Here is a 16253-nt window from a genome sequence, read left to right as displayed (position 1 = left end):
GTCTATTTGGCCTAGCTCACATGTCAATAGTTTGAATACTGCAAACTTCAATACAGTAACACCTCATTTGTTCTGCAGACGTCCAGCGGGTGTCAGCGGGGAGTCATGAAGAGGAGTGGCACACCAGTGTGGGACAGAAGGAGCTACAGGCCCCCTCCCACATTAAAGAGGAGCAGCTTCATGATGAAGATGAAGCTCAGTCCTTACAGCTTCATCACAGTCAAAGTGAGGAGAACAGAGGGGCGGAGCTTGTAAGTCAACACATCACAGAAGCTGATGGAGAGCATTGTGAAGATATCAAGTCAGAACCAGACAGCATCTTTGCTCCACTGTCAGACATGGACCACATGTCTGACAGTGACATGTCTGACTTTTCTGATCACAGTGACCACATCCAAAAACCTTTGGAGAGTAAAAATGACTCTAAAGGTGATACGAGACATCACACTAACAACAAACACTTTGAGTGCTCTGAATGTGGGAAATCATTTAGAAAGAAGAGTCATTTTACAGAACACATGAGAACACATACTGGAGAGAAACCTTTTGCTTGCTCAGCTTGTGCTAAAAGATTCAAAACTAAGAAGGAAATGATATTACACATGAGAACACACACAGGTGAGCAATCTTTTACTTGCTCTGTTTATAAGAAGAGTTTCTCCAGAAAGGAACACATGACCACACACATGAGAACACACACTGGAGAGAAACCTTTTACTTGCTCTGTTTGTAAGAAGAGTTTCTCCAGAAAGGGTGACATGACCACACACATGAGAACACACACTGGAGAGAAACCTTATGCTTGCTCAGCTTGTGCTAAAAGATTCAACACTAAGAAAGTCATGATCACACACATGAGAACACACACAGGTGAGAAACCTTTTACTTGCTCTGTTTGTAAGAAGAGTTTCTCCAGAAAGGGTGACATGACCACACACATGAGAACACACACTGGAGAGAAACTTTTTGCTTGCTCAGCTTGTGCTGAAAGTTTCAACACTAAGAAGGAACTTATATTACATGTGAGAACACACACAGGTGGTAAACCTTTTACTTGCGCCGTTTGTAAGAAGAGTTTCTCCAGAAAGGAACACATGACCAGACACATGAGAACACACACTGGAGAGAGACCTTTTGTTTGCTCGGCTTGTGCTAAAAGATTCAACACTAAGAAGGAAATGATATTACACATGAGAACACACACAGGTGAGCAATCTTTTGCTTGCTCTGTTTGTAAGAAGAGTTTCTCCAGAAAGGAACACATGACCACACACATGAGAACACACACTGGAGAGAAACCTTTTACTTGCTCTGTTTGTAAGAAGAGTTTCTCCAGAAAGGGTGACATGACCACACACATGAGAACACACACTGGAGAGAAACCTTATGCTTGCTCAGCTTGTGCTAAAAGATTCAACACTAAGAAAGTCATGATCACACACATGAGAACACACACAGGTGAGAAACCTTTTACTTGCTCTGTTTGTAAGAAGAGTTTCTCCAGAAAGGGTGACATGACCACACACATGAGAACACACACTGGAGAGAAACCTTTTGCTTGCTCAGCTTGTGCTGAAAGTTTCAACACTAAGAAGGAACTTATATTACATGTGAGAACACACACAGGTGGTAAACCTTTTACTTGCGCCGTTTGTAAGAAGAGTTTCTCCAGAAAGGAACACATGACCAGACACATGAGAACACACACTGGAGAGAGACCTTTTGTTTGCTCAGCTTGTGCTAAAAGATTCACCACTAAGAAGGAAATGATATTACACATGAGGACACACACAGGTGAGAAACCCTTTGCTTGCTCTGTTTGTAAGAAGATTTTCTCCAGAAAGGAACACATGACCACACACATGAGAACACACACTGGAGAGAAACCTTTTACTTGCTCTGTTTGTAAGAAGAGTTTCTCCAGAAAGGGTGACATGGCCATACACATGGGAACACACACTGGAGAGAAACCTTTTGCTTGCTCAGCTTGTGCTAAAAGATTCAACACTAAAAAGAAAAGTATATTACACATGAGAACACACACTGGAGAGAAACCTTTTGCTTGCTCAGCTTGCGCTAAAAGATTCAACACTAAGATTGAAATGATGTTACACATGAGAACACACACAGGTGAGAAACCTTTTTCTTGCTCTGTTTGTAAGAAGAGTTTCTCCAGAAAAGAACACATGACCACACACATGAGAACACACACTGGAGAGAAACCTTATACTTGCTCTGTTTGTAAGAAGAGTTTCTCCAGAAAGGGTGACATGACCATACACATGAGAACACACACTGGAGAGAAACCTTTTGCTTGCTCAGCTTGTGCTAAAAGATTCAACACTAAGAAGAAAATTATATTACACATGAGAACACACTCAGGTGAGAAACCTTTTACTTGCTCTGTTTGTAAGAAGAGTTTCTCCAGAAAGGAACACATGACTACACACATGAGAACACACACTGGAGAGAAACCTTTTACTTGCTCTGTTTGTAAGAAGAGTTTCTCCAGAAAGGGTGACATGACCATACACATGAGAACACACACTGGAGAGAAACCTTTTGCTTGCTCAGCTTGTGCTAAAAGATTCAACACTAAGAAGAAAATTATATTACACATGAGAACACACACTGAAAAGAAACTTTTTGCTTGCTCAGTGTTAGAATAATTATGTATATATTATCACACTAACTTTAGTATCCTTAAAGTCTGTTGCTTTAGTTATTAGTTATTGTGCTCAAGATAGACTTTTCTATTTGTGCAAGGACAAAAACTTCTTGTCTGAGGGGTGGCCTCAGCCACAGATGTTATATTTGTTTTAGCCCGCTAACAGCCAAGGACTTCAAGGACCTCAACGAAGATAAGACGACAACACGCAGACGAAGCAGAGACTTTAAGGACCTCAATGAAGATAAGATGACAACATGCAGACAAAGCGGAGACAAGGCGAAATCACAAGGCCCCCACCACATTCTGTCACGTATTGTGCGTCCTGGACCTGCTTTGCATAATATATGTGACCACTCTTTTTAGAGGCGGCCTCAGTGATGTTGACTGTGGAACTCTTGAATAAATAGAGGGACGCGGGAGCTGAACCTTAGAGCGTAGGGCAAGACTGTGACTAAGTGTGCAGCTCCATGGGTTCTCCTCATGAGCTAAATTGAACTCTGTCTCTGCATGATTCCTTGCTTCTTGTCTGATGAATATATGTCATAAGTGTTTGAACCTGACACTCAGCTTGTGCTAAAAGATTCAACACTAAAAAGGAACTTTTATTACACATGAGAACACACATTGGGGAGAAACCTTTTACTTGCTATGTTTGTAAGAAGAGTTTCTCCAGAAAGCAAATCATGACCAGACACATGAGAACACACACTGGAGAAAAACCTTTTGCTTGCTCTGTTTGTAAGATGAGTTTCTCCAGAAAGCAAATCATGACCACACACATGAGAACACACACTGGAGAGAAACCGTTTAGTTGCACTGTGTGTGATAAGATGTTCAGGTTTAAGTATCAGGCCAGTAGACACAAGTGTGTAACAGTAATGGAAGCTGCAGGGATTTAAAAACACTTAAAGGGGAACATTATCACAATTTCAGAAGGGTTAAAACCATTAAAAATCAGTTCCCAGTGGCTATTTTTATTTTTCGAAGTTTTTTTCAAAATTCTACCCAGCACGCAATATCCCTAAAAAAGCTTCAATGTGCCTGATTTTAACCATCGTTATATACACCCGTCCATTTTCCTGTGACGTCACATAGTGATGCCAATACAAACAAACATGGCGGATAGAACAGCAAGCCATAGCGACATTAGCTCGGATTCAGACTCGGATTTCAGCGGCTTAAGCGATTCAACAGATTACGCATGTATTGAAACGGATGGTTGTAGTGTGGAGGCAGGTAGCGAAAACCAAATTGAAGAAGAAACTGAAGCTATTGAGCCATATCGGTTTGAACCGTATGCAAGCGAAACCGACGAAAACAACACGACAGCCAGCGACACGGGAGAAAGCGAGGACGAATTGGGCGATCGCCTTCTAACCAACGATTGGTATGTGTTTGTTTGGCATTAAAGGAAACTAACAACTATGAACTAGGTTTACAGCATATGAAATACATTTGGCAACAACATGCACTTTGAGAGTGCAGACAGCCCATTTCAGGCGCGCTAAGAACATATATTTTTCCACGATTTCAGCACTCAGGTTAACCATACCTAAATAGACACAAAATACTGCATTACACAAGACTACCCGAATGTACTCGAATGATTGAAAAAAATAAATATTGTTAAGCTAAATTATTGGCAAACACAGTTTATGTATAATAATTTACGTAAAACCGCGAGTAATGAATAAAGTTTTCATCAATTAATATATTCTGTAGACATACCCTCATCCGCTCTTTTTTCCTGAAAGCTGATCTGTCCAGTTTTGGAGTTGATGTCAGCAGGCCAGGGAAGCTAGGGTCGATATTCTTCTCTTGATCATCTTCGGTGGCATAAGGGACGGTGTGAGCCAAGACATCCGGGGGGTTTCGCTCGCTCGTCTGCGGGAACAAACTGCCGCCATTGCTTGCCGTGCTACCGAGGGCCTTTGTCCCTGAATTGCTCACACACTCCGGCAGATTCAATGGGGGTCTGGCGGCAGATTTCTTTGACTTTATGGTTGGAAATGCATCTGCTTTGAGTGTCGCAGGATATCCACACATTCTTGCCATCTCTGTCGTAGCATAGCTTTCGTCGGTAAAGTGTGCGGAACAAACGACTGACCATTTCGTCGGCTTTCCCCACACCCTCGTATTTTGAAGAAATTCCGTCCAATTCCTTGCCACTTTCGCATCTTTGGGCCACTGGTGCAACTTGAATCCGTCCCTGTTCGTGTTGTTACACCCTCCGACAACACACCGACGAAAGTGAGAAAATGGCGAATTGCTTCCCGATGTGACGTCACGTTGTGACGTCATCGCTCCGAGAGCGAATAATAGAAAGCCGTCTAATTCGCCAAAATTCACCCATTTAGAGTTCGGAAATCGGTTTAAAAAAATATATGGTCTTTTTTCTGCAACATCAAGGTATATATTGACGCTTACATAGGTCTGGTGATAATGTTCCCCTTTAAATTAGTGGTAAAAGTGCAATATACTAACCCAGTTTTAGAATTATTTCCCTGTTAAAATCTCTCAATTCATGAGATTTTTATCTAAAATTATGTTTTCCGGGGCTTGTTGGTCTAGTGGTATGATTCTTGCTTAGGGTGCGAAAGGTCCCAGGTTCAATTCCTGGACAAGCCCTTAACAGTGATTTAAAACTCTTAGCTTAATTTTCCAAACTGCACACACTCAAAGCGATCAATGAAAATGTATAAAATCAAATACAGTGGTATCTCAATTTACGAGCTCTATTTGTTTTAGGACAGAGCTTGTAACCCTTAGTTCTTTTTTACAGGAAAATAGCCATACCTTTAAATTAGTGGTAAAAGTGTATTATACTAACCCAGTTTCAGAATGATTTCCCTGTTAAAATCTCACAATTCATGAAATTTTTATCTAAAATTATATTTTTCGGGGCTTGTTGGTCTCGTCGTATGATTCTCGCTTTGGGTGCAAGAGGTCTCGGGTTCAATTCCCGTACAAGTTCTTAACAGTGATTTTGAACTATAGCTACATTTTCCAAAATGCACACAATGAAGGGATCAATGAAAATGTATAAAATCAAATACAGTGGTAGCTCAATTTACGAGCTCTAATTGTTTACGAAAGAGCTTGTAACCCTTAGTTATTTTTTTAAGTCAAAATAGCCATACCTTTAAATTAGTGGTAAAAGTGCAATATACTAACCCAGTTTCAGAATGATTTCCCTGTTAAAATCTCACAATTCATGAGATTTTTATCTAAAATGTTTTTCGGGACTTTTTGGTCTAGTGGTATGATTCTCGCTTAGGGTGCGAGATGTCCTGGGTTCAATTCCCGGAGAAGCCCTTAACAGTGATTTAAAACTCTTAGCTTAATTTTCCAAACTGCACACACTCAAGGGATCAATGAAAATGTATAAAATCAAATACAGTGGTAGCTCAATTTACAAGCTCTAATTGTTTTAGGACAGAGCTTGTAACCCTTAGTTCTTTTTTGCAGGAAAATAGGGTGCGAGAGGTCCTGCGTTCAATTCCTGGACAAGCCCTTAACAGTGCTTTTGAACCCTCAGCTCAATTTTCTAAACTGCACAGACTCAAAGGATTAATTGATTGATTGATTGATTGAGACTTTTATTAGTAGGTTGCACAGTGAAGTACATATTCCGTACAATTGACCACTAAATGGTAACACCCCAATAAGTTTTTCAACTTGTTTAAGTTGGGGTCCACTTCATATATATACTATCGTCATAATACAGTCATCACACAAGAGAATCACATAGAATTATTTACAATCTGGGGTCTGGAGGGGGGTGGGTTTGGTTGTTATCATCAGTCATCAACAATTGAGAACAGAGAAATGGATATTGAAACAGTGTAGGACTGACTTGGTAGGATATGGACAGCAAGTAGAGAGAGAGAGAGAGAGAAGAGAGAGAGAGAGAGAGAGAGAAAGGGAGAGAGAGAGAGAGAGAGAGAGAGAGAGAGAGAGAGAGAGAGAGAGAGAGAGAGAGAGAGAGAGAGAGAAACTACTTGCAACAAAGTGATTTGGAACCCATCTGAAGTAGTGTTTCTTTCTGAGTCCTGGTTCAATCCACATTTAAAATGGCATTTTTTTGAAGAAAACATTGCAGTAAACATCAAACTCTGTGGATCCATTGGGATTTTATTCAAAACAAATAGAATTTGGCTTGCATTCATGTGGTTTGAAAACAAACTGAGAAAGTGTTACAGAAAAAACTTCAAGACACTGACGGGATTTGAGCCCAACATCTCCTATTTAACAAACAGGCACCTTGACTGACAGCTACAGTGCCTGGAACAGCATGGGATTTCAACACGATGTCTATAACCCTACACTGAATTAATGATAGCCAATTTGAGGCGATAGCATTGATTATCAGTAATTTACATTAGTTTAAACAAGAATGGCTTGAAAGTTATGTTGCAAACGTTTTTACTAGAAACTTTTTTGCAAATTTAGAGAAGGACATGGGCTGTACAGGGCGTAACTAGAAGTATACTGATTCAGCCTTCGGTGAGTCCAATATGCCTTTTGGGTGGAATGCCTGCGTCTTGCGGTTTTCACAAAAATTGCTTTTGTCCCTACTGAATATTAGTTAAAATGTAATAAAAGCAAAAGAATGCATTGGCCGGGAATCGTACCCGGGTCTCCCGCGTGGCAGGCAAGAATTCTACCACTGAACCACCAATGCTTGTGGAGTGAGAGAGATTTATGAACTCGGTTAAGAGGAAGAACGTTTGAAATGCGGGCTGCGACGGACCAAACATGCTACACTGAATTAATGATAGCCAATATGAGGCGATAGCATTGATTATCAGTAATTTACATTAGTTTAAACAAGAATTGCTTAAAAGTTATGTTGCAAACGTGGCACACGTTTTAACTAGAAACTTTTTTGCAAATTTAGAGAAGGACATGGGCTGTACAAGAAAACCCTCAAAAACCTGTGCTCGAGTCAAGATTTCGTCCCTGGGTGGGCTTGAACCACCATCCTCTCAGTTAACAGCCGAACGCGCTGACCGATTGCGCCACAGAGACTTACTGGTTTGCATGATTAAATACTCCCCAAAAAATTATAAAATCTCATGTTACGATGTCCCGATGTCATTGTCTTTGGATTAGCGTAACTAGAAGTACACTGCTTCAGACTTCAGGGAGTCCAATATGCCTTTTGGGTGGAATGCCTGCGTCTTGCGATTGTCACAAACATTGCTTTTGTCCCTTATGAATATTAGTTAAAATGTTATAAAAGCAACAGTATGCATTGGCCGGGTATCGGACCCGGGTCTCCCGCATGGCAGGCGAGAATTCTACCACTGAACCACCAATGCCTGTGCAGTAAAAGACGTTTCAGAACTCGGTTAAGAGGAAGAACGTTGGAAATGCGGGCTGCGACAGACAAAACATGCTACAAAGTAGAACACATTCTATGTGCACAAGGGATTTAACAACATCCATAAAAGGTAAGAAATGCAATGCAGCTAATAACAGCAATAAGACTAGCGAGCACCATGTTGTCCATTGGCCGAAAACCAACTTGTAAGTCTTGATAAAGGTCTGCAACTTGCAGCAGTTTCCATGGTGTAGTGGTTATCACATTCGCCTCACACGCGAAAGGTCCCCTGTTCGAAACAGGGTGGAAACAAGGTCTTTTTACTTTCTTTCTTACCTCTATAAAAAAGCAAGGAAATAAATGATAGCAAGGTCCTGTGTTTCATCATAAAGTAGTTTGCAACATAGCTGACCACCTCATGTACAGCCGAGCACACACGACACCAAATTTAGAGGGTTCTCATATAGGCAGACCTCAGGCTTCAACATCATGAATGCTGGGTTCCATGAAAATGTCACGCACAAACCTGTGAAATTTCTCATTCATTCAAGTCACTGTATTCTCAGGGCTTTCAATGGATTGCAACTGTACTGTTTAGATTGACTTATAAGATGTTTAACCTCTCTTTTAGCAGGAATCATAGGTGTAATTCCCAAAGAGTTAGAGAAGACAGCTGCAGTCTGAATGAGTGTTGGCCTTGCTTTCAAATTAAGAACCAGTCAAATAGACAACTGAAACCTAAATCATAGCAGAGGATGGTTTCGATCCATCGACCTCTGGGTTATGGGCCCAGCACGCTTCCGCTGCGCCACTCTGCTGTCTTAAACTATGAAATGCTTACTCTGGTGAATATCCAGTAAAACTACTTGTAACAAAGTGATTTGGAGCCCTTCTGAAGTAGTGTTTCTTTCTCAGTCCTGGTTCAATCCACATTTAAAATGGCATTTTTTCGAAGAAAACATTGCAGTAAACATCAAACTCTGTGGATCCATTGGGATTTTATTCAAAACGAATAGAATTTGGCTTGCATTCACGTGGTTTGAAAACAAACTGAGAAAGTGTTACAGAAAAAGCATCAAGACACTGATGGGATTTGAGCCCAACATCTCCTATTTAACAAACAGGCACCTTGACTGACAGCTACAGCACCTGGAACAGCATGGGATTTCAACACGATGTCTATAACCCTACACTGAATTAATGATAGCCAATATGAGGCGATAGCATTGATTATCAGTAATTCACATTAGTTTAAACAAGAATTGCTTGAAAGTTATGTTGCAAACGTTTTAACTAGAAACTTTTTTGCAAATTCAGAGAAGGACATGGGCTGTACAAGAAAACCCTCAAACCCTCGTGCTCGCGTCAAGATTTCGTCCCTGGGTGGGCTTGAACCACCATCCTCTCAGTCAACAGCCGAACGCGCTGACCGATTGTCATTGTCTTTGGATGGACGTAACTAGAAGTACACTGATTCAGCCTTCGGTGAGTCCAATATGTCCTTTGGGTGGAATGCCTGCGTCTTGCGGTTGTCACAAACATTGCTTTTGTCCCTTATGAATACTAGTTAAAATGTAATAAAAGCAACAGAATGCATTGGCCGGGAATAGGACCCGGGTATCCCGCGTGGCAGGCGAAAATTTTACCACTGAACCACCAATGCCTGTGGAGTAAAAGAGATTAATGAACTCGGTTAAGAGGAAGAACATTTGAAATGCGGGCTGCGACTGACCAAATATGCTACACTGAATTAATGATAGCCAATATGAGGCGATAGCATTGATTATCAGTAATTCACATTAGTTTAAACAAGAATTGCTTGAAAGTTATGTTGCAAACGTTTTAACTCAACTGTGCTGAACTATATTACCTTTTGCGTAGATTGTGTTACATCATTTAAAACAATCCGTGTGTTACCAAAAAAAAAACCCTGGATGACACACAAAGTGACACAGTTACTCAAAGAGAGGGACATGGCATTTAGATCAGGCGATCCAAATGCCTACCGTTCAGCCAGGACTGCTTTAAAGAAGGGGATTAATGCTGCCAAATCGGACCATCCAGGATTGCTTGAATACCTCAGACCCTAGGCAGGTGTGGGAAGGCGTCAAAGCAATTACAAACTTTAAAAAAAAAAACTTCTTCCTCAGTGAAAGGCAGCGCCATCTTAGCTGAGGAATTGAATAATTTTTTTGTCCGCTTTGACAAGGAAAACACAGACCCAGCACTGCCCCCCCTCTCCTCCGACGACATGGCCACAGTCCTCAGCCCGCATGAAGTAAGACTCACCTTGCGTAACATCAACCCAAGGAAAGCAGCTGGACCTGATGGCGTTCTGGGCCGTGTGCTTAAGCACTGCGCGAACAAACTGACTGATGTATTTGTTTCGATTTTTAATCTGTCACTGTCTACATCCTGGGTCCCTGCCTGTTTTAAAGGGGAACATTATCACATTTTCAGAAGGGTTAAAACCATTAAAAATCAGTTCCCAGTGGCTTATTTTATTTTTCGAAATTTTTTTCAAAATTTTACCCATCACGCAATATCCCTAAAAAAAGCTTCAAAGTGCCTGATTTTAACCATCGTTATATACACCCGTCCATTTTCCTGTGACGTCACATAGTGAAGCCAACACAAACAAACATGGCGGAAAGAACAGCAAGATATAGCAACATTAGCTCGTCTTCAGACTCGGATTTATGCGGCTTAAGTGATTCAACAGATTACGCATGTATTGAAACGGATGGTTGTAGTGTGGAGGCAGGTAGCAAAAACGAAATTGAAGAAGAAACTGAAGCTATCGAGCCATATCGGTTTGAACCGTATGCAAGCGAAACCGACGAAAACGACACGACAGCCAGCGACACGGGAGAAAGCGAGGACGAATTAGGCGATCGCCTTCTAACCAACGATTGGTATGTGTTTGTTTGGCATTAAAGGAAACTAACAACTATGAACTAGGTTTAAAGCATATGAAATACATTTGGCAACAACATGCACTTTGAGAGTGCAGACAGCCCATTTCAGGCGTGCTAAGAACATATATTTTTCCACGATTTCAGCACTCAGGTTAACCATACCTAAATAGACACAAAATACTGCATTACACAAGACTACTCGAATGATTGAAAAAAATAAATGTTTTTAAGCTAAATTATTGGTAAACACAGTTTATGTATAATAATTTACGTAAAACCGTGAGTAATTAATAAAGTTTTCATCAATTAATATATTCTGCAGACATACCCTCATCCGCTCTCTTTTCCTGAAAGCTGATCTGTCCAGTTTTGGAGTTGATGTCAGCAGGCCAGGGAAGCTAGGGTCGATATTCTTCTCTTGATCATCTTCGGTGGCATAAGGGACGGTGTGAGCCAAGACATCCAGGGGGTTTAGCTCGCTCGTCTGCGGGAATAAACTGCCGCCATTGCTTGCCGTGCTACCGAGGTCCTTTGTCCCTGAATTGCTCACACACTCCAGCAGATTCAATGGGGGTCTGGCGGCAGATTTCTTTGACTTTATGGTTGGAAATGCATCTGCTTTGAGTGTCGCAGGATATCCACACATTCTTGCCATCTCTGTCGTAGCATAGCTTTCGTCGGTAAAGTGTGCGGAACAAACGACTGACCATTTCGTCGGCTTTCTCCACACCCTCGTATTTTGAACAAATTTCGTCCAATTTCTTGCCACTTTCGCATCTTTGGGCCACTGGTGCAACTTGAATCCGTCCCTGTTTGTGTTGTTACACCCTCCGACAACACACAGACGAAAGTGAGAGAATGGCGGATTGCTTCCCGATGTGACGTGGCGTTTAATTCGCCAAAATTCACCCATTTAGAGTTCGGAAATCGGTTAAAAAAATAAATGGTCTTTTTTCTGCAACATCAAGGTATATATTGACGATTACATAGGTCTGGTGATAATGTTCCCCTTTAAAACCGCTACAATAATTCCCATCCCCAAACAGGCCATCTTCTCATGCCTAAATGACTACAGACCTGTAGCACTCACCTCCATACCTGCCAAATGCATGGAGAGACTGATATTGAAACTTATTAAAAAGGCAATACCACCATCCCTTGACCCATATCAGTTCGCATACCGGGAGGACCGATCAACCGAAGACACCATCGCTATTGTAATCTATAGACTCTTGGAACATCTTGAGTTTAAGGACACTTATGCAAGACTGCTCTTTGTCAATTTCAGCTCAGCATTTAACACAATAAGGCCAAACAGACTCAGAGCTAAGCTTCACAACTTTGGTCTGAACACCTTCCTCTGCAACTGGATTTTGGACTTTTTAACGAATCGCACACAGTATGTGAAAAAGCTGAGCACATTTCTGCCACGCTCACCATCAACACCGGTGCCCCACAGGGTTGTGTGCTGAGCCCTGTGCTCTTCACCCTCTTCACACATGACTGCATAGCCTCTTCAACATCCAATCTCACAAATGCAGAGGACACATTTCACCACACCTAGTGTGTGTGTGACAATCATTGGTACTTTAACTTTACTTTAACTTAACAATGATGAGACAGCATACAATGCAGAGGTCCAACAGCTGGCTTCATGGTGTGCCAACAACAACTTGGTTCTTAACACTAACAAAACCAAAGAACTAATTGTAGACTTCCGCAGGAAAGGGCAGAACAAACACCCTCCACTTTTAATTAATAACAATCTTGTAGAAAGGGTCAAGCATTTCAAATTCTTAGGGGTGAACATAACAGAAGATCTATGCTGGGACATTAACACTGCTTCTACAGTCGGAAAGGCCCAACAACGTCTTTTTTTTTGAGGAAACTAAAATGTCCAAACATTCCGCAGAAATCAATGGTCAACTTTTACAACTGTGCCATCAGCAGTGTCCTCACTTACGGCTTTTTAGTGTGGTTTGCTAGCTGCACTAAAGCCAACCAACAGGCTGTTATGTATGTTTGTCTTCTCCCTGCCTTCTCTATTGGTTTTTTCAGTTTCTTCCACAGTCTTTTGTCCCCAACGAGGCACACCTCCTGCTAATCATCTCCGGGTAGTTTTTAAGTGCGTCTCCACCAGCTGGTCCCCGCCGGTTATTCTTCCTGAACTCTACTCTGACATGTGTTACCTTGACTCAGCTTCCCTGGTATGTTGCCTTCACATATTTCTGTTATATTGACCTTGTTGTGTTTTTGTTTTTCTAGCCACCTTGTTTTAGAGGACTATTTTTTTGCCACGCTGTGTGCGTTCCTGACCTTGGTTCCGCCAACCTCTGAAAGAGACTCCTTTTGTTAGATTTTCCATGGTGTGCACTTTTTGCCCCATCATCCTTAGTTACCATTTTTGGACTTATTAAATATTTTCATTTGTTATCGCTTCCCTTGCCTCCATTCTCCGCATCCCGGGGTCCACCCTTGAACTCTATCCTAACATAATAACCGGCCATTTCAAAATGGACCTCGCAGAGACGGACCCAGTAAAGCGGGAACTGCAACAGGCTATTCGCCTGGGGAAACAAGAGGAACAATTTGGCTTACTTGGTACGTGCGTCAACGCCATGACGGAACACCAAGATGCCCGCCTCGACACATTGGAGCGACAGCTAAGTAGCGTACTCACCGCTCTGCACGCCATGTCTCCTCCCACGGCCGTTCCAGCAGCCCCGCAGTTACCGCCACGTCCTGAAGATACTCCTTTCCCTAGAGACACTCCTCCTGCCGCTTGTCCACCACTCTCGAAGCCTGAGCGTTTCTCCGGCGAGTCAGGTGATGTACAAACTTTTCTCACCCAATGTGAGATCTATTTCGAACTTTTGCCCGCGTCCTTTCCGTCAGAAAGAGCGCGCGTGGCGTTTATTTTGACCCACATGAGTGGCCGGGCGTCTGCTTGGGCCACCGCAGAGTGGGTGCGTCAGTCACCCGTGTGCGCCTCATACGCCGCCTTCTCCAAGGCTTTAAAGAGCATTTTTCAACGCGGGAGGCCAGGGCGTGAGGCGGCGCGATCGTTGTTGCGTCTGCAACAAGGGCAGCGCAGCGTCACGGACTTCGCCATTGAATTTCGTAGACTGGCGGCGGAAAGTGAATGGCCCACTTCCGCATTGGTGGACGTTTTCTCCCTAGGCCTTGCAGATAAGGTCCGGAGACTTATGATTCCGCTCAAAACTCCCGATAGCCTCGACGAGCTGGTCGCTACGGCAGTGGAGGTGGAGACTCGCCTCGTTGACTGGGAGACAGATAGACTCCGACAGCAAGGATGGCGCTCATCTGCATATAATGGGAGTGGCCATGGAAGGCATCAAATTACTGCCGCATCGATACCCATTATCGATGCAGTATCGATATCAAGAGAGGACGAACCAATGCAATTAGGAGGATCTCGCCTGACTCAAGCGGAGAGGGATCGTCGCTTTCGCCTCCATCTTTGTCTGTATTGTGGAGAGGCCGATCATCGCCTGAACCGCTGCCCTCATCGTCCAGCTCGCCATCGTTCTCAAGCATCACCTCCTCGCACCCGAGCTCCACCCACTCGCCACACCCAAGCAACACATGCGCCAGCGACCGCTCCTGCTCCTCTACCGCCCTCTACAGGTCAGACTCTATCACGACTTCAACTCACTGGCAGACTCACCTGGGATAAGGATAAGCATTTTGACATTTGTGCTCTTATTGACTCTGGTTCTGATGACAATTTTATTGATGAAGCACTTGTTAAGCGTTTGGCCATTCCCATTTCCAAATTACACAGACCTACGGTGGTCCGATCCCTCGACGGGGGCCACCTAGCGAGCGTTACTCATCAGACTGAACCATTAACGCTAAAATTATCTGGTAACCATTTTGAGTCTATTTGTTTTCTCGTCATTCCCTCTCGCTTGGCTCCTGTTGTGCTTGGTCTTACCTGGCTAGCTCTGCATAATCCCCATATTGACTGGGTCAAGACAAAGATCATTAATTGGGGAAATTTTTGTCACACACATTGTCTCCAATCCGCATGCCCTCGCATCGGACCCGCACGTGTCGTTACCCCAGAGATCATAGATTTGTCTGTTGTCCCCACAAATTACCATGATCTTAAGGAGGTCTTCAGTAAGGACCGCGCATTGTCACTACCACCACACCGTCCCTATGACTGCTCTATTAATCTACTCCCGGGTGCTACACTTCCTTCGTCCCGTCTTTATAATATTTCTAAACAAGAACGAGAGTCACTAGAGGACTATATCACCACGTCACTCGCTTCAGGTCTCATCCGCCCCTCCAACTCTCCTCTAGCCGCCGGTTTTTTTTTTTGTGCAAAAGAAAGATAAGACACTCCGCCCTTGTATTGATTATCGGACCCTAAATCTTATTACGATTAAAAATAAGTACCCCCTTCCGCTTCTCAACTCTGCTTTTAATCCCTTACACACGGCCAGATATTTTACCAAATTAGACCTCCGCAATGCTTATCACCTGGTCAGAATAAAGCAAGGGGACGAATGGAAGACCGCCTTTAACACACCACTAGGTCATTTTGAATATCTGGTCATGCCTTTTGGCCTCACCAATGCGCCGGGTGTTTTTCAAAACCTCATTAATGATGTTCTTCGCGACATGCTCAATCGATTTGTGGTCGTTTACTTGGACGATATCCTCATTTTTTCTCCTAACTCCGAACTTCACGTCCAGCATGTTCGCTTAGTTCTTCAACGTCTTCTAGAGAATAGACTTTTTGTCAAGGCTGAGAAATGCGTGTTTCACACTGAATCCGTTCCGTTCTTGGGGTTTATTGTAGAGAAGGGTCAACTCCGAGCAGATCCCGCTAAGATCAAGTCTGTGGTCGATTGGCCCACACCCACCACTAGAAAGCACCTCCAAAGATTTTTAGGTTTTGCAAATTTTTACCGCCGTTTTATCCGCAATTTTAGTCAGGTAGCTGAACCTCTTACTAAGCTTACATCTACCAAGATCCCCTTTTTGTGGACCTCTGAGACGCAGAGGTCCTTTGAGAAACTTAAGTTGTTATTTACTTCAGCACCTGTTCTTATCCACCCTAACGTGTCCACTCAATTTTTTGTCGAGGTTGATGCTTCCGACTCCGGCGTGGGAGCTGTTCTTTCCCAGCGCTCTACCTCCGACCAGAGGCTGCACCCCTGTGCCTTCTTCTCACGTCGCCTGACTCCTGCTGAACGCAACTATGACATAGGTAACAGAGAACTACTCCCTGTTGTCTTAGCACTGCAGGAATGGAGGCACTGGCTGGAGGGCTCGGAGACTCCGTTTGTTGTGTTCACGGACC

General features: G+C 43.0%; 1 protein-coding gene and 2 non-coding genes across 3 annotated transcripts; 2 read left to right on the top strand and 1 right to left on the bottom strand.

Moving 5' to 3' along the window:
* The first annotated feature begins 1961 nt into the window (after window positions 1–1961).
* LOC140680184 (uncharacterized) lies at window positions 1962–2669 on the top strand. Its single transcript, XM_072916567.1, has one exon. It carries the CDS (start codon window positions 2031–2033, stop codon window positions 2667–2669), a length of 639 nt encoding a protein of 212 aa, XP_072772668.1. The 5' UTR covers window positions 1962–2030.
* Window positions 2670–7628: 4959 nt separating this feature from the next.
* trnan-guu (transfer RNA asparagine (anticodon GUU)) lies at window positions 7629–7702 on the bottom strand. Its single transcript has one exon. It is a non-coding gene; the product is annotated as a tRNA-Asn (tRNA).
* A 534-nt stretch (window positions 7703–8236) lies between these two features.
* On the top strand, window positions 8237–8309 carry trnav-cac (transfer RNA valine (anticodon CAC)). Its single transcript has one exon. It is a non-coding gene; the product is annotated as a tRNA-Val (tRNA).
* The last annotated feature ends 7944 nt before the right edge of the window (window positions 8310–16253 follow it).

The sequence above is a fragment of the Nerophis lumbriciformis genome, linkage group LG28 (genome assembly GCF_033978685.3).
Source record: "Nerophis lumbriciformis linkage group LG28, RoL_Nlum_v2.1, whole genome shotgun sequence".
Lineage (NCBI taxonomy): Eukaryota > Metazoa > Chordata > Actinopteri > Syngnathiformes > Syngnathidae > Nerophis > Nerophis lumbriciformis.
Note: the sequence above shows the minus strand (reverse complement) of the source record. Positions and strands in the feature narration are given on the sequence as shown.